The sequence below is a fragment of the Melanostigma gelatinosum genome, assembly GCF_949748355.1.
Source record: "Melanostigma gelatinosum genome assembly, chromosome: 12".
NCBI lineage: Eukaryota > Metazoa > Chordata > Actinopteri > Perciformes > Zoarcidae > Melanostigma > Melanostigma gelatinosum.
In genome coordinates, this window is record NC_136645.1 from 26,053,997 (window position 1) to 26,074,127 (window position 20,131).

General features: G+C 41.8%; 1 protein-coding gene across 3 annotated transcripts in view; it reads right to left on the reverse strand.

The window, feature by feature from the left end:
• The window catches only part of ltbp1 (latent transforming growth factor beta binding protein 1), a 137,227-nt gene that overhangs the window by 88,519 nt on the left and 28,577 nt on the right, over nt 1–20,131 (reverse strand). For all 3 annotated transcript variants that reach the window (XM_079280218.1, XM_079280217.1, XM_079280216.1), the window contains exons 3-4: nt 16,206–16,551; nt 6,639–6,784 (exon numbers count right to left, since the gene is read on the reverse strand). In XM_079280218.1, coding sequence (XP_079136344.1) covers nt 6,639–6,784; nt 16,206–16,551 — 492 coding nt within the window. The remainder of the gene's footprint in view (nt 1–6,638; nt 6,785–16,205; nt 16,552–20,131) is intronic.

Below are 20,131 nucleotides of genomic sequence, written 5' to 3' on the forward strand. Positions count from 1 at the left end.
CATTAACTTAGGCTCAGAGGCCATAAGTGCTATTTGAAGGTATACAAATTTGCTGTCAGTGGGGAGTTGCTGTGATATACTTGACAGGGGTTCCGGTGCAATGTTTAGTTTGGCCCCCAACCTCATCAGACAGACACACACAGACCCTCCTCCATCACACAAAGGTATGGATGGCCATCATGAGTTACGACAGTCCTGTAAACTGCCGTGAGTCCAGGTCTCTTGACTCCAGGGGGACCGGCTGTCTCTGACTCTCATAGTGAGTGTTGCATCTACGAGAGGGACGGACTGATAAATGACTCAGCACACTGATCTGCACTCTCAGTTTATGTTTGCTGACTTGATATGATCTGGAGAGGTGAAGCCAGAGGAGTCGACTGAACAGTGTGTCAACTTTATTCAGGCTGTTCCTATAGCTAACGGTAACTTTAGCCACCCAGCAGATATTAGGCTGACGTCCTTCCTATGAAACATACGCATCATGTGTGGGATAACACTTATTTTCTGAATATGTATAAGTTACGACACAGCCTTGCAGGTGGTGTGATTCTTTCATTTCCCTTGCTTGACTATCTTGCAGATGAAGATCTAATAAATATGGTCATGGTCCTGCATTGGTGAAGGGGAGAAAAACAAATGAAATCATGACTACTTCCAAAACTTGAAAACTAATGCACAGTGCAATAAGCAACTTGCCAGAATGCCAAAATAAAAAAATGTCAACAAATATTCTGAGCAAGTCTGTAAAAGATGGTTGGTTAGATAAAGAGCCACAGGGACAACACTGCTCAGTCACGTCTTTGCACTTCTTCTCTGGTGAAATTATCTTTCTTATCGTGTCACATCAATTTCAGCAACTCTCAGTGAAACATTCATAAAGTATCAGTGATTGAAGTAGCTTAGTGAGCAGTCTGCACTTTTGTTACTTACTTATGTTGAAAGGTTCAATCAGGGATTCTAAAGGTTTTGGATTTGAAGAGCAGATGTGACACTAGATTCAGACTCGATTACATGCTACTGAACCCAATCCCCAGATTTACAGTATTTTACGACAGATAACTTAACCTTACTTTGTAACAGATTCTTCTGTCGCTGACTGTCAACTTCACAAGGCAACTAGAACGTTGTATTCCTACTTGGTACATATTTATTACTCTGTAGACAACCAATACATGCCTGGAGTGTAATTTATAGAAAATAATTACAATCAAAATCACAATATCCGTGAAAATCGCAATCAAAAATTTATATTTAGAAATAGTATATATAATATTTAGCTCTAGTCCACAGTGTCACAACAATCCTTGTTTCTGTTTGTGAAGACAGTGGCACTTGTGTTGACACCATGGACTATGGTCGACCCATAGCTCCACTCCAAAACACCACATCCTCGGCCCAAACCATCCTGTGAAATATATTGTTATATAGTGTAGAAAATTACAATGGAACAGCTGGTTCCAAAATGACAATTTGGGTGACCTCGCCAGACCTCGCTGTACTAAAACCTCTCTAATTTTGTTCTGCTTCAAGTCAAACTTTGCACAGAGACTGTTCACATATTGTGCTATGATTTGGGAGAGATTTTAAGTTTTAAGCCCACTCTTGATCCAGAGGTATTAGCTAACTATAGACCGATCTCTAACCTTCCCTTCCTCTCTAAGATCCTTGAGAAAGCAGTTACAAATCAGTTGTGTGACTTTCTACAAAACAATAGTTTATTTGAGGATTTTCAGTCAGGATTTAGAAAGCATCATAGCACAGAGATAGCTCTGGTAAAAATTGACCTTCTAATTGCATCAGACAAAGGACTTGTCTCTGTTCTTGTCTTGTTAGACCTTAGTGCTGCATTCAACACCATTGACCATTACATCCCGTTGCAGACACTAGAACATTATATTGGCATCAAAGGAACCGCACTAAACTGGTTTAAATCCTATTTATCGGATCGATCACAGTTTGTAAAATGTAAACGATTAAACCTTGATGAACACCAACGTCAGTCATGGAGTTCCACAAGGTGCTGTGCTTGGACCAAACTTGTTCACCTTATATCTGCTTCCTTCAGGCAATATTATCAGAAAACACTCTAAAAACTTTCATTGTTATGCAGATGAAACTCAATTATATATATCGATCAAACCAGATGAAACCAGCTAGCTCACTAAACTAGAAGCATATCTTAAGGACATAAAAACCTGGATGACCTGCAACTTCCTGATGTTAAACTCAGACAAAACTGAAGTTATTCTACTAGGCCCAGAACACCTCCGACATCAGTTATCTAATGATATAGTTTCTCTAGATGGCATTGCGCTGGCATCCAGCAGCACTGTCAAGAATCTTGGAGTTACCTTTGATCAGGATTTGTCTTTCAACTCTCAGATAAAACTAATTTCTAGGACTGCCTTTTTTCACCTATGTAATATTAAAAAAATCAGGCACATCCTGTCTCAAAGTGATGCAGAGACAGAGTTCATGCATTTGTTACCTCTAGACTAGATTACTGCAAATCCTTATTATCAGGCTGCTCTAATACATCTATTAAATCCCTCCAGCTGATTCAGAATGCTGCAGCACGTGTACGGTACTAACAAAAACAAAGAAAAGAGATCATATTACTCCTGTATTAGCTTCTCTGCACTGGCTCCCTGTAACATCTAGAATATAATTTAAAATCCTTCTCCTCACCTACCAATCCCGAATTGGTCAGACACCATCATATCTTAAAGAGCTTATAGTACCATATTACCCTACTATAATTAAATTAAGGGTTACTTGTGGTTCCTAGAGTCTTAAAAAGTAGGACGGGAGCCAGAACCTTCAGTTATCAAGCTCCTCTTTTGTGGAACAAGCTTCCCGTTTCAGTCTGGGGGGCAGACACACTCACCACATTTAAGAGTAGGCTTAAGACTTTCCTTTTTTAAAGTACTGCTTATAGTTAGGGCTGGCTCGGGTTTGCCTTGGACCAGCCCCTAGATATGCTGGTATAGACTTAGACGACCGGGGCACTTCCTAGGATACACTGAGCTCCTCTCTCCTCTTCTTCATCTCCTTCTGTATGAATTGATGTCCCATTAATGCTCATTACTGATGTTTCTTCTTCACCAGAGTCTTTGTGCTTTCTCTCCTCACAGGTTCCATGGATCGTGGTTATATCTGGACCCTGGTCCTTCCTCCCGCCATGGCCCTGCTGACTCCCACTGCTCATATAATAATTATTATTACTCACATTACTATTTTATATTACCTATAGCATTAACGCACATTACTGACTTTGAATTTAATGGTGAATCCTTTGGTATCTCATGTTGAACCCTCAGACCATCGAAGGCCAGAATCTAGGCCATGAAGTGTACTTCAAATATGGCAAGCCTTGAAATGAGGCAAGGCGTGCAAAACAGTTATTTCTCTCAAATTTCCCGACAAATGTCATGAATATGAATGATTTGGAAATGTTAGTGGCTGTCTTCTCTCCTCTGTATAGAGTGGTCTCACCTACGTCACGATCTCCTTAGTTACGAGGTCGGTCGGCCATGTTGGAGTACATACAGATCCTACATGGCGGCGAGTAAACAAGGAAGTGCGGCGAAAATACCATACTTTGAATCACTGGATAGTGCATCAAAGGTTCGCTACCTGGCCAAATTGAAGGTTATTGGTAACTTGGATCCCTATACGATGAGTGCAGATGGTTTCAGTGCCGATCCTACTTATCTTCCATCGGTAAACTACGCCAACATCTACACGTATCTCGTGAACACCCCCAGTCCTTACACAAAAGACGAGCTGGAGTGCTACAAAGGGCTCGACGCTTATAATCAGTTTGTCAGTGGATGGGTCCGAGACGTCAAAGCAACGGTCGTCGACAATTCTCATCTCGTCACTGGAAGGGTAAATATATACAGATCTGGTCCGATATTTAGCAATATTCAATGTTTACTCAGTGCAAACAGACACGTGTGTTTGTTTACATTGTACATGCATGTCATTGTGTGCCTGTGTGTAGGAATTAACTTTAAACTAACCCCTAACTTCATCCCCCCCTCACACACACACACACACACATATATATATATATATGATCTGACGTTAAACTCATATCAAGCAATGCTGAGGCTGCATCTCTGTGTTTCGCCTGTTGTACACGCTCGACACGTCTCTGGTACCGACTGCTGTCACGGGCCGATGAAGCTTCGGTAACCTTCTCATGTCCAAGTTTAATTTATATTTCCTTTATTAAATACTGTTCACAAACGAATTTGTAAATAAAATCACTGACCACTTATAAAGTGATCCGCATATACTCTAGTGTACGCCAAATTCCATTCCTTTATATCTCGAGAGATGCGTGACAGCCATTTCTCGCGACGTCGCTTGGATAGCTCCTTCGTGTCATTTCCTTGATGTGTAATGACCGCTGGCAAACGAAAGAATGATTTCTTGTCTCTATCAGCTCTGCTGCCACAACCAAAGACAGCACAAAAGTTCACCACCGATAGGTTATGCGACTCAGCCGTGCATGCCAGTGGCTTTGTGTGTACTCCAACATGGCCGACAGCTAAACTGTGACGTCACACGAGACCACTCTATATGTGTTTGTGCCCCATTTCCCCTCAATGGCAGGTCATTTCTCTGGTATTTTCCAACTGCTAGCTGAAGTTAAACCAAGATTGGGATCATATTTTGAAACTGGGTCTGGGTCACTGTGGCCATGTCTGGGTCTACTAGAGTCTACAGCGCTGTAAAACCAAGCATCAACACTGTCTGCCGACCTCACATTTAATATCCCAGAGTCGTTCCGCCTGGCTGTGGCCAGAGGCACAACCACTCAAACAGTCTACAGATTCTTTCAAAAATATTGACTTATTCATAGATGCATACTGGCCAGTCTGACGATGGCCTTGAATTTATGACAAACCACAATAACCAACCACGAGCTGGTAAATTATAGCTGTTGTTGATCTGTCAGATATATAAGAGTGTGACCGCCAGCCAAAGTTGGTCCAAAAACCTTTTTTTCTCGAAATGATTTGGGCAGCTCAGATATAAATGTCTCATAAAAATGTGAATGCCACAAGCCAATGGCATCCATGATAGGAACCTAAGCCTGTGTGGTGTATTAGCTGTTTGTCTATGAATACATTGTGCACAGGGAAGTAACAAACTGAAAGTCCCAGGCAGTGGTCTATTCATGCCTTTGAGTGTCAGCAGCCGTTCAGCACCGGCTTCCACTTGAAACTGTGAATGAAAGATAATGTGTCTTCAGTGGGAAGGCTGTTGAGCAGCATAGAGACTTTAATGGGGGGTAGATAACAGGTATTCAGGCTCCGCTCTCAACAGCCCTCCCCCATCCATATCTATCCAGGCCCTTGTTGTTTCAGCAAATTGAGGGGTTCTCCCCCAGATGACACAGTTATTTTATTCCATCTCTCCTATAACTCTCACACTCTGCCTTGGTCTGAAATTGCCCTCACAAAATGAGACTAATAACTCATATTCGACAGCCCCAAGCAGCAGGCAATGCTTAAGTCTTTATGCCATTACCGCTGGAGCTGCAATTTGAACAAATCCTGTTCCTGCCCAATTGCAAGCTCCATATTCTCTCCACATCCTCACAGTGGTAGAGCAGATGTGTTTTGTGTGCATATATGTGTGTGGCATGTGTATATGTGTATAAATTAAGGTTGAAGGTTTTCCCGTGGTTTTAAAAGGATTACTTTCCGGGAATGTATCACATTTTCTCTGGGATTCACAGGAATTCTCGCCATAAACAAAGCTTAATTACAAATAGTTATTTATAAAAATTACATCCACATTTTCTGCTGTTATTCTTTCATGCTTATTGATTTTGTGGTAATATTCAAGTAGACAGAAAGTGCTCTTTTTTTAGGTGAGAAAAAAACAATAGTAACCAAACAGAATCATGTGTTCATAAACTACTCCATGGAGTTATCAATGACTATTATAACAGAGTGTACAATGTACCTTTTGGCTCACAGGCCAATTTGGCTGGTAGATGAAAACATTTACAAACCACAGATTTTTTACCAGCCAAAAATAATAAGTTACTTTTTACTTTTTCAATTTGATATCATTACTATTAAGCATCCTGGTCTTATACGTGATTCTCAATCAATATTATAGTAGTAATAGTCATAACACTAATAACCCTATGGAGAAATATTAATTCAACTGTTTAAACACGAGTGTAATACATTTGAGTTGATGAATTTATGGGTATCAGCAGGCACATAGAGACAGATATGGTTGGACAGCAGGTAAACGCTAAGGATTCTTTGGACGGCCTACCGATGCTGCAGCTTAAAGGGATTTGTCCCGGTGGGCCAGATGGCCAATACACCACTGTACAGAAGTGACAGCCAGAGTGGCAGGTGGTCTTCATAATGTACTAGCCAAAGAAAAATGTACCCACAATAGGTGACTGGCGATGCAACGTATCATAAAACGGTTCGTATGATATCTTACGAAAACCCTAACCCTTGACCTCAAAAAGGATCAGGTCTGATCAAGGTCAAGGTTGATTTTCACACCAGTGACCAAATCTTTTCCTTCCGAACTTGATTAGCATACAGTGTTTAAATGAAAGTAAAAGGTGATCCGTAGGACGACTTACTCACCATGGATGGGGTTGTGTGCCACTGTCAGGGGGATCGGCCTCTCAGGTTGGGATTGGACGTGTGTCTGTGTGTGTGTGGTGTGTGTGTGGTAGTATTTGGGCTTTAACACATACTGATGGCTCTGACCTGGGTGCATCGTCCGGATCCTGGAGGGAAAAAAGAACATGATAAGTTGTCAAATAGAATATCTTTATAAAAAGCACAAAAAATTAAATAGTAAAACAAGATTCATACACATCAATCATTCCTGTTTTACAGTATCCAGAAACGAGCCTTGGACATTGTTCAGTATCTATGCATAACTTTATGGCTATGTTGACCAAAGGGGGCAATCTCCCCTAAACTTGATGTCTTACAGCAGGTGTTTTTCCTTTGACAGCTGGTATTAACCAGCTGCTGTAAACCAGTGATTCTCAACTGGTGGGTCGCGGACCCGTTTTCAGTGGGCCTTTGCCCAAAATGTGATTTTATTTTGAAGGGCATTTTTTATGCAGCGGAATTATTCCAGCATTTACGGCACTTGTTCAGTGGTGCAGGAAAAACACTGACCAATGCGTTGTGAATCACATCACGTGATGCAGCTCAGCCAATCAAATATGAGTATTCTGACACGTTTCCTGACTTGAGTGAGCTGTACACACCGTCACACACGGGGAGAGACGAGGACATATGAGCAGAGCAGGACTGTTTATTGAGGTGTGAGTCGTGAAAGTCAAATCATAGGACGATCTCCAAAAGAGAGAAATGGCCAGAGAGACCAGAGTCATTAGACTCTGAAGAATTCACCTATATGAGTCTGTCCAGTCAAACACTAATTTCTCTTTTTAGAAGATGAGAAAATATAATATTATGGCTTTTTCACTTCACCCTGAATAAACAGAATTTAAAGCTGCAGGGCAATTCAGTGAAAATTATTTTGCTAAAATGAATTTCGTCAAGGAATTTATTTTTTAATCCAGCCGTTATTTTAATTGAAATGAGAAGAACATTTATTCATGTATTTCTATGGATTATTTATAATCCATCCAGTTAAATTTGAAAAATGAGAATAATATTTGTTAAAATATAATTGATGTGTGCTTTCTTTATTGATTTGACAGTTGTTTACTACACAGAGACGTTACTACTACTAGATGTCTTGAATATAGATATACCCATATTATATATATAATTTGGGTCGTGGGTCCCGGCTTGTCATTAAGGGGTGATGGTGGGTCCCGCAGCCAGACCAGTTGAGAACCACTGCTGTAAACAACAGTGACTGTGGTGCAACCAGAAGCTCTTGAAAGGTCCAACACATAGAGAGCAGTGCAGCAGCATCTTTCTGCCCTCTGCGATTCATTGATACTCTTTGGAGTGTGTGAGCGTTTGCAAGTGCCGGTCTGTAATGCTCAGTGATCTGCTTTAATGAGAGTTTTCACAAAAGACTTCACCTCCTCATGTGTTCTCAATGGTATCATATTGTGATGAATATGGCACCGTTTAGTAGCTGAAGTATCTACTATGCACTGCTCCTAATGCTAGGATGAGATGAATGCAAAATTTGACTATGCTGTGCTGTGTATGATCGTAATAGACAATAAAAATAGATTTACATTATATACAGTCTTACTGGGTCCTGGTAGGGTCCTAGGGTGTATTGCCACAGGTCTCCAGTTAGTGGGTTAATATGTCTTATACCAGAGTGGATCCAAGCAAATACAGAAAAAAGTCAACGGAAGCAAAACAGTTTCTATTGACTTCTCTCTGTATTTGGGTCTGTTGAGGTAAATCACATTTTTGATTGGCTTTAATTATCCTCTGGTCTATTCAAGCCTGTTCTCAAACTTATTATTTCTGGACAGGCGCCTATTGGGTACAACTATTGGATAGATTCCAATGAAAGGTCCCTAGAGGATGATGTAAATAACGTTGGTGACTTATCTCATCTTACACACATTTTGTGAGAGCCTCCCCCTTCCACATGTATTGTCTGAGTGCTTAACAGAGGATTTTGTTTTCCTTCACGTAAATAAAAACATTTCCACTATAAATTGTTGCGGAAAAATTCAATCAAAAGTTCTGATGTACTATGTTCTTTGTCGGCGCACCTTGCTATCTGAATCATGCGCCCTTTAAATAGCAGTAAAATACTTTCACCATTTACTCAATGGTGCACTCGCTTTGTGCTGCCTCAAGATAACAACGCTCATTTTAAGATCAACAGGCGAGTGGGCGTATAGATGGCCGCATTTGCTTCTTACACAACTTGGCCGCTAAAACTGTAAAAACTACGACGGGGTGAAACTAGCAAATGTCCTCTTTGTGCTACTATCCTTCCACTGCAGCTCAGCAAGAAACACTGCCCAGGACTGCTGCTGAAGCCTCATAATAACTTTCAAATATTTGTGCACAGAAAGAGATCAGTAGGAATGATTATTAGTTTCAATGTGCATACAGGTACCTGACTATTTTAAGACACATCTTTTAATATTTTTTATTATGAGCATGTTAACCTGCTAATGTAAACCTTTTACTCACAGCCTATTGTTTGCAAATAATAAAATAATAAAACTAGCCACAACTTCATGACAATCATGATTAGTTTATTTCTCAGTGTACAAGTGCAAAATTCCTCTTGATGGTGATTCTAAAACATAAGGTTAAGAGGTCTCCAAAACAATAAACCAAACATAATCATATAAAGGTTTTAACAAGCCCACAGAAAGGAGATGATAAACGTATTGGAAAAGGTCATTTGTCAACCGGGAATATTTTCATCTCATTCATGTGATGGTCCCCCTGCCACAGTATAAATAAACAGAAAACGATAGCCTTGTAAATAGCTCTGCTATGATCATGTAAAGTCATAAATAGATCTTCTGTTTAGGTTATGCAACTATGTATAGGGTATGACTCTCTCCTTTATGATATACAGTAATGTGTTTACATGTATCATTTTATCATGTAAGATAATCATTTCTAAAACATAGTCATAAAACCATCCTCTGGTAAAAAACCTTCTGGACACTCTTAGGATTATTAGTGAATTTGTATTCACATGGTGGACATGATGTGTCTAAACATGCGTGCAACACAAGTGTACACACACACTGGCATCTAGTGTTATTGGGGGTAGGGGAGGTAGAATCTATATTCAGAAAGGCAAAGGGAGCATGGATTTAGATTTTTTTTTTATCACCACTGTTTACAGCCTAGAGGAATTCATCCAATTTCTTTCATTTGTGCTGCGTGACCACAGCAAACATTGTGCACTTCACATGGGATTCTGATTACATCATATTTTTAAGGACATTTTCTTTTAAGCAGCATTAAAGGTACCTTGTAAGCTGTGGAGAAATGTTTTCACGGGTGGGTCCCTTATTTATTTATTTACTCGTGCACATGCATTGTTTCAGCAATAGTTTCATGCTGGTCCACTTACAGGGGGGCAGGGAAGAAGACAACCGCGAGCAAATAAACAGGAATGTAAAATGCGGAAAAACGATAATTCTTTCGACGATAGTTTTATTGATACGTCCGCGACGAGTATCAATTTTTTTTTCGTTTTTGTTTTTAAATCCTGTTTTAAACAGATTTAAGATGTTTCGAATACCTCGAATCCCGGTGTGGGTCAAACATTCTCCTCCTCCGCATCTGTAACACTAGATGTCGTTGCCTATTGCCTTCTAAACTAAGGCCAAAGACTTTCCGGCTTGTCAGATTATCCAGCCAAAATCAAAACATGGCGTCTCACAAGCAAGGGGCCGTATACTGTAGAGCGGGGCAACGCGATCCTGACTCAGTCCTGCCGACACATGATGGATGTAGCAGTGTAGTGCCCAGGACTTACGATGAGGTGAGAAACGTGTCAAAACATCGCTCTCCCTACATCTAGACCCTTCGAGACATATGTTACGATTACATCACACATGGGAACTAGTTTCACGTGTTTTGCAGACACGGTCAATGCACGAGAGCTGTACAAGCAGTAACATTGCAGAGTTACTGAAAACTGAACCTGGAGGAATGGGATATAAACGGGAAGGACCCAGCCATAGTGACAGACAACCTTACCTCATGCACTTTATTTCATATGATGTTTATGGCATCAATATAGTATTTATTTCAAATGAAGTTGTGGCAAGTGCATTCTAGTGAAAAAGTGTTCAGTGTCACAATGAGAATACAAGATGCAATTTATTTTCATACAATTTTTTTAAGGCGATGTTTTTTTTGGGTCTTGTGTTTCATCTTTGAACGACAGGGTGTTATAACAGCCTCTCATCTTTACCTGCATGTTAAGTCTCCTGTCATTTCCAACCCTGCAACTTCCTCCTGACCTGTAATAACCCCTGTTCCCCCCAATGCCCATCACCTGACGGCCCCACCCACCTGTTCCCATTTCGGGCCCATTTCCACCTGTTCCCTTTCAGATCATCTTGTTCCGCACTAAGCGTTTCAGCCACTTCATCTGCCTGCCAGTAACCGGCCTGCATGATATTCTGCCTGTGCCTCGGACTTTTGCCTTTTTGCTTTTCTCTGTTTGCAGGCCTCGTTTCCATGCCTGCTTTTTGACTCCCCATCTACTGGGTTTTGGATTCATGCTTTTGGGTCCTAATCATTATACTGCTTGCTGTCTACCTTCACCTCTTTGTCTGTCTACATCTTGTACAGGTCAAACTGCACTAAGTTATTCGTATCTAAGTACAGAAATAAACGTGTTGGTACAGTGGAGTTAATGGAGAATTGTGTATGTGTTTTTCTCAAACAAAAAGCCAAAAAAGTAAGTGATTTCAGTATTTGTTGGACACAAAATGTTATGCTACCAGATCAACTATTTCTAGATGCTTAGTCCTAAATTTGGCAGCCACGAAGAGCTTCAAACCTGAGCTGTAAGACAGACAGAATAGTGACAGCCAAAGAGAAGTTATAAATATAAGATCTCATTCCAGTCTCAACAAAATAGCTAGCATGACCACCTGGTTGGCAATGACTGAGCCATCAAATAAAAAAAAATAAGGGAAGAGTTTGGAGAGTGTCCAATGACTGGTTACAAGAGCCTGCTAGTCCTAAATATTAGGGAGAAGATTCCACTCATTTCTACATAAACAGATCGGTGAGTCAGGGTTGAGGGAGTGAAGAGTGTGTGTGTGTGTGTGTGTGTATGTGTGTGTGTGTGTGTCGGGGGCTGAATCGCTTCAGTTTCGGCCTTCACTGCTCTGGCCACAATCACAATCCACAGACTTCTAAACTCAAGTCGTCCAAGTATTCTTCCCCACGAGAGCTGGCATACTCTGTCTACCGTAATGAACCCACTGAACCTCACCAGAGCTCGCTCACAAGCTATCAATATCCTAACTGAGGCAGGCGGACTCCTGGGAGGGAAATGAAGAATATCTCTGGAGTGTATGCTTTGTTCTGGGTAACAGGCTGTCCGACTGGTTGACTGAGGGGATCAGATAGACTTTATATTGGCTCTTACAGTGTGTAAGCACCATTAAAGAGTTTCCCCCTAGCCACTAGCTATAGCTCTTTACGTAGGCTCTTGATGTGGAATATCAAATATATCCAGTGTGTTCTGGGTCTGCCACATTGTCTTCTCCCTGTTTGACCTGCCCTTAAAATCTCCAGAGGGAGGGTTCCAGGGGGCATCTGATGCAGCACATCTGAGGCTGCTTACAATCTGAGAGATCAATAGTTCTACTCTGAGCTCTGAGAACCTGTCTCTCAGGGTGAATCCCCGACTTCCTACAAAGGAAATCATGTTGGTCACTTGAATCCATGATGTGCAAAGCTCATGACAATAATTATAAGGGTAGAGTTGGAATACAGACTGACTTAAGATACTTTGATGATTATTATTATTATTCTGACAACGTGAAGTCAGCAAAAACCAGGAGCCATAGTCACATGGATTCCCGGGGCTAGATTGGGCGACAGTGAATCATATTTCAAACTGCTAGCTAAGGATAAGCGTAAATACAATAAGAATGAAATTCACGTCGGCGACAATGACACCCAATTACGCCATTTGGGGTCACTAAAGTTAATGTGGTGTGTACGTACGCAAAGACAATGTCTCTGGCCCCCTTCCAAACCGGACCAGTGATGACATGTTAGCCGCATGTCATCATTCTGCCGCTTGCTGTCAAGGTGGTGTCCAGCAAACAATGTGAGCTTCATAGACAATTGGCATATCTGACCCAGTATATTAGTGGACCTAATCCATGACAACCCAGAGTTGAGACCAGGAAGCAGAGTTGCAGTCTTACAAACTTCTCTGCACTTCCATGAGAGCAGTTACTCACGCAAAACCCCAGACTGTGTCTGCCTCACTGCCACTTAAATTAATTAAATCAAAAGTAAACAGAGGAGGAGTTGGAGAAAATAACCAAATAATAAGTAACACCACCAATGCAACAGTGCAACAAAGTAGGAAAATTAAATGTGGATCTGAAATATCAGATCTCTGTCATCTAAAGCTGTATTAGTAAATGATTCGGACAATATCAGATAATTGGGGGCGACTGTAGCTCAGTGGTAGAGCAGGGCCGTCCTTCAATCTGAGGATCGGCGGTTCGATCCCTTAGCTCGCCACTCCGTGTCAATATGTCATTGTGCAAGACACTGTCATACGGTGTGTGAATGTTGCGTGAATGAGTAGATAGTCCTGATGGGCAGGTGACACCTTGCATGATAGCCCCTGCTATCAGTGTATGAATGGGTGAATGATGACATGTTGTGTTAAAGCGCTTTGAGTGGTCGGAAGACTAGAAAAGTGCCATACAAGTACAGTCCATTTACCATTTACCAAATAACACGGACGCTCCGTAGTCTGAACCAAGACGGCAAAGTCTCGTTCTTACCTTTCACAATAAAAGCCCTTGACAAATACATTGTATCCCTGCTTACCAGAGGGAACTTAAATTCACTCAATTCATAGCATTTTGCTCAGAGGCAACTCAATAAAATATCTTACACTGGTGTTTTACACTGGAAATTTTGAAAAAGGCCCATGGAGATATAATACCATTGTGTCAAACATCTTGGTCAGTTTGGATTTCTTCTTCTTCTTTTAATTTCTTAATATTTGCATATAGAGTGGTCTCACCTACGTCACGATCTCCTTAGTTACGAGGTCTGTCCGCCATGTTGGAGTACATACAGATCCTACATGGCGGCGAGTAAACAAGGAAGTGCGGCGAAAATACAATACTTTGAATCACTGGATAGTGCATCAAAGGTTCGCTACCTGGCCAAATTGAAGGTTATTGGTAACTTGGATCCCTATACGATGAGTATAGGGATATATATATATATATATATATATATATATATATGATCTGACGTTAAACTCATATCAAGCAATGCTGAGGCTGCATCTCTGTGTTTCGCCTGTTGTACACGCTCGACACGTCTCTGGCACAACTGCTGTCACGGGCCGATGAAGCTTCGGTAACCTTCTCATGTCCAAGTTTAATTTATATTTCCTTTATTAAATACTGTTCACAAACGAATTTGTAAATAAAATCACTGACCACTTATAAAGTGATCCGCACATACTCTAGTGCAGTGATTCTAGAGGGCCGCGAAAAACTTTCAGTTTTGCACCTGTGGGCCGCGAGGGCCGCGGGACCGCATAGGTTATCAATTGAAGATGCAGGTTTCCATACACATGATAATAAATGTCTTTGTGATCATCACATTGTATCATCTCATTTATTTAACAAGGGTTTTGACTGTTCAACACCGGCATCCTCGATCCCCTCCCCTTCCGTTCCTACGGCTTGTTTGCGCAAATACGTCACAAAACATGTCCGTGTTTGGTATCCCAGCATGCCCAAAATCCTCATCTTTGCAAAGAAATCATCGATTTTCTTTCATTTCTTATGGTTTCTCCACAAAAGGAGCCCACACACACACTGTCCAAAGTCGCCATAACCGCTGCAAGTCGTATCTTGTAGCATTTCGACGGAAAAAGACACATTACAGACCCGACAACGTGCTAGCGGCTGTTACCATGGAGCTACTGCCTTCAGAAAACGCTAGTACTTATAGTACAAACCTTATCCTCCTCTTCCATAACCCGTCAACCAACGTTTGCGTAACTGAGCTATTCTCATTCTCGATCGTGGGCTCGGTCGCAGCCATTAAGCACAGCAAGTCCGCTACTCACACACCATGTCTTCGACCATATATTCATAGTTTTTGCAATTTGCAAAGGCTAATAATAAAAGTAAAATAATATAATATCAAAATATAAAGGGAGAAACACCTTTAGTGTGTCAGAATATCATGTGGTTACCATGTGTCCATTTGGGTCTCCAAATGTCCTTTTAGAGCTCCGCCTGGATCTCTTCATGAAGAAACACTGTAGAATGGTCATACTTTGTCCAATCTTCTTCAAATTTGAGGCAGTTGTTCACTGATAGTGTACTTACAGCCCTATACTGCCCTTTACCTGTACAGATACAGCCCCCGGCAGTTATTTATACTGAAAGATACTTTTTTATTTTATGCGGACAAAAATCTTAAATTTTGACTGACTCCAAAGGCCCACTGCTCTGTTTCTGTATGACCTACAGGTTGTCTGACACTTTTGATGCATATAGTCAGAGTGGGCCCCGGGACACTTTGTACTTGAAAAGTTGGGCCCCGAGGTCAAAAAGGTTAAGAACCCCTGCTCTAGTGTACGCCAAATTCCATTCCTTTATATCTCGAGAGATGCGTGACAGCCATTTCTCGCGACGTCGCTTGGATAGCTCCTTCGTGTCATTTCCTTGATGTGTAATGACCGCTGGCAAACGAAAGAATGATTTCTTGTCTCTATCAGCTCTGCTGCCACAACCAAAGACAGCACAAAAGTTCACCATGACCGATAGGTTATGCGACTCAGCCGTGCATGCCAGTGGCTTTGTGTGTACTCCAACATGGCCGACAGCTAAACTGTGACGTCACACGAGACCACTCTATAGAGCAGTGAAGTGAGATCTGATCACAAGTGGTCAATCTTGTGGAGAGGCAATCTAATTCCAGGTGTGAACTATCGTATTTAAAGCTGTCCACTTATGATCGGATCACCCAAGACGTCTGTTAATCCCACGTGTAAACATGGTTAAAGAGTCAGCGTGCTGCTAAACAAACTGCCTGTGTGATTATCAACAGATGAAGCCTCATACCAGGTTAGGGTAATGTTGGACACCATATACCATAGAAGGTGAATGCAAAAACACATGCTCTCTCAATAGAGACAAAAAATGGGAGGCCGAAAGGTCAGCGATATGAGCTTGTAGCAGAAAGGGTCAAATGTGGAAAAGTAAATTAAACGTATCTGGATGTTGATGTAATAAAAAGTGTTACAAATTACAGTTTTTTCATCTTGTGTTTAAAAAGGTAATCTTTCACTTTACCATGCCCAGGGTTATTCGTAGCAGAATGTGTGGGCAGCTCGGCAGTGGAAGACAGAGAGTACTTCTTGTGACCTTCTGCCAGAGTCAGTTAGTCAAACTACATTCATTTGAAGTTGGTGAAATACAGCATGGAGCTCAGACAATTTTTCCTGAACAAATATAGCATGGTACTTACTGTTGTTGGATGTGCTGTTGGATGTAATGTGGTCTTACAAGCTGGGGGGCCGACTTGACACTCAGTTTCATCTGGGCCATGTTGGATGGAGGGGGGGCGGAGTTATAACCATTGGGAAGAACTTGCTGAGGTATGGGCCGCTGAGGTACCATATTGTGTCCGTTGGTGTGTCCATTTGAGTTACCAGCGGTGTGCCCATTGGTGGGACCATTCCCGGGCAGGGCTGGAAAGGGGTGTGTGGCCACCGCCTTCTGTTCGCATGTCGTCCCCTTTGAGCCAGGATTGCAGACACAGAGCTGAGGCCGAAGGCACATTCCTCCATTCTGGCATTGAGGGATGCAATTGGCTATAACACAAAACCCACACAGAGCAGAGACAGAGGAATAAGAGAAAGAGAGGAAGGAGAAACAGATGGAGAATGAACATGAGTGATGACAGTGACTTGACGTTTTATGATTTTAAATGCACTTTTTATTGTATATTCTGAGCATCAGCCCAGAGTAAGGGGGGGGGCTCAACCTGTAGCGCGCACAGGACCGCCGTGACCAGAGGAGAGCTTTAACCTCTTGACAGTAAGCAGCATGGACTCTTGTCATTAAAGCAGTACATTTCCTGTGTCACAACTGCACATGTTATTGTATTTAAGCAGCAAAACTGAAAACTCCCTGTTATAATCCACTTAACACGGCAGAGGGAAAATAGATTCTCTGAAGATTCTCTACAGCAGGGGTTCTTAACCTTTTTGACCTCGGGGCCCAACTTTTCAAGTACAAAGTGTCCCGGGGCCCATTCAAATATTAACACTATTAGTTTAACTAATTGATCTCACTAAAATGGCTGTAGCTTCTGAACCACTCTGACTATATGCATCAAAAGTGTCAGAAAACCTGTAGGTCATACAGAAACAGAGCAGTGGGCCTTTGGAGTCAGTAAAAATTGAAGATTTTTGTCCGCATTAAAATAAAAAAGTATCTTTCAGTATAAATAACTGCCTGTGGCTGTATTTTTGCAGGTAAATGACAGTATAGGGCTGTAACTACACTATCAGTTGACAACTGCCTCACATTTGAAGAAGATTGGACAACGTATGAACATTCTACAGTGTTTCTTCCATGAAGAGATCCCGGCGGCGCTCTAAAAGGATATTTGGAGACCCAAATGGACACATGGTAACCAAATGATATTCTGACACACTAAAGGTGTTTCTCCCTTTATATTTTGATATTATATTATTGTCCTTTTATTTTTAGCCTTTGCAAATTGCAAAAACTACATATATATAGTCGAAGACTTGCTGTGCATAATGGCTGCGACCGAGCGCACGATCGCGTGTGCGGGCAGCTCAGTTACGCAAAGGTTATACATTGGTTGACGGCTTATAGAAGAGGAAGATAAGGTTTGTACTATAAGTACTAGCGTTTTCTGAAGCCACTCCATGGTAACATCCACTAGCACGTTGTCAGGTCTGTAATGTGTCTTTTTCCTTCGAAATGCTGCAAGATACGACTTGCAGCGGTTATGGCGACTTTGGACAGTGTGTGTTTGGGCTCCTTTTGTGAAAAATCCACAAGAAATTAAAGAAAATCGATGATTTATTTGCAAAGATGAGGATTCTGGGCATGCTGGGATACCAAACACGGCCATGTTTTGTGACGTAGTTTGCGCAAGCAAGCCGTAGGAACGGAAGGGGAGGGGATCGAGGACACCGGCGTCCTCGCGGAGTTGAACAGGCAAAACCCTTGTTAAATAAATGAGATGATACAATGTGATGATCACAAAGACATTTATTATCATGTGTATGTAAACCTGCATACACAACAAGAAGCCCAAGACTTTCCCACGAGCGTTGGATGTTTCGTCGCTACGTGTCGCTTTATTTTTGAAGGCTTCAGTGATTCGTTTGATAGCATTAGCCCACATTCCACACACTGAGCCCTCGGCTCTGCCTCGTTGCCTCCGTTCACAAAGCCGTACTTAAGAAAGTCAGGATTGTACTTGCGCACACATTTAGACTTTTGGGGGGGTATGGCACCACTGTCGTCTTCATTTTTTCTTTTTAAAAACCTATCCATAACTTTTGCTACAGGCTAACGGCTAGCTGAGTGTCTTCTTCTGCTTATTGGAGCTTGTTAAACAACTGACTGACGCATTACCGCCACCAGGTGGTGGGAAGCTATATTGTAACTGAGCGTCTCATGTATAACAGTTATATCTCTGGTGTCTTCAATTGATAACCTATGCGGTCCCGCGGCCCTCGCGGCCCACAGGTGCAAAACTGAAAGTTTTTTGCGGCCCTCTAGGTGGCACTCCGGCCCCATGATTAAGAATCACTGCTCTACAGGACATATATTTGGACTTAAATATATGATGCTGTAAATAAAAATGTACTGACAGTGATGGTAGTGCTTGTCTCATCATTCCCAATAATTTCACTGATTTTCAATTTCAGACATGTATTTAGCACAGGTAGCTGGTTAGCTGTCCAGTGAAGCCGAAATGAGAGACAGAGGAGTTCATCTCCCATTCAACTTTTAAGCCCATTATATTATTGTTTTAAGCATATCACTTTTGGAGATCCAAATAACGCCCTCTGGGTTCCGTCTAGTATCAAACTTTGTCAGTGTCAGGGGTGAGGATGAGGGAATCTTCATGCATAAACCAAAAAATAACTGAAACTGGTGCTTCAACAGACGGGCATTGAGACAGGATAATCAGTGATTAAGGCTGGGAGCACACAGTTATAGTATGAGCTTTTTAATAAGGTTCAGCAGCCAACATTGTGACATAAAGCAGTGGTGGTGTAGACGTTTAAATTGCCTGAGCCCAGTTAATAGCTGTTTCTCATAGGATGGACAGTTTCTGGGCATTGCTTGTGTTTAGCATTAGCACATCATTCAGGTTTTCCTTATGTTTACAACTCTTGGTTCATTTGTAATAGACAATGTGAACACAAAGCAGACACCAACAAAAAGGCAACCATTTTTTTGCTCGATGGTCTGGACCCAACTACAGGTGTGAAAGCCATCCAATTTCAGCACTAACCTTATATTGTATGTTCACACACATACACACACACCACACACACACTCACATATCGATGGCCGAAGAGCAAAACCTCCTATCTGAAAAATGCCTGGATTCATTTGCAGATAGGATCTTTGCAATCTTTCCATCATTTGGTGCAAGTTGGAAGAGGTTCTACAACATGATGCTCTAAATTAAGTTTCAATAAAGGGCGGGATTATTTTAAAACAGACTGAATATGAACAGCCTTCCTTGTTCTCATTATCCAAAATGAAATGCGGCAATCAGAAAATTCTGCAGATAGGAGGTTTTGTGCTTTGGCCCTCGATATGTGAAAACACAATGTTGCATCCTAAATGTCACATGTGTGATGTCATCTCAGCTGGCAGCAATTTTCATCTCATTATCTATGAGGCTGGTTATAGAGGATCTTTTTACTTGTGCCTTTATTAGCCTCATCTAATCGGTCAGTCCTGTCAGATACAACGCAACAAATGGTAAATGGTCTGTACTTGTATAGCGCTTTTCTAGTCTTCCGACCACTCAAAGCGCTTTAACACTACATGTTCATTCACACCCATTCATAAGATGATGGCAGGAGCTACCGTGCATGTGCCACCTGCCCATCAGGACTAACTAACATTCATACCCCAACTTGGGGTTAAGTGTCTTGCCCGAGGACACATCGACATGGACAAGTGGAGGATCGACCCGCCGATCCTCTGGTTGAAGGACGACCCTGCTCTACCACTGAGCCACAGTCGCCCTTTAACAACAGCACCACTGGGCTCTAAAACAATTAGCATTAGCAGAATCTCGGGTGCAGGACCACACCTCTGCCATGCCTCTTACGGCATCTCCTATAAATACCAACCTTACCCAACCCTGTCCACTCTCATGTT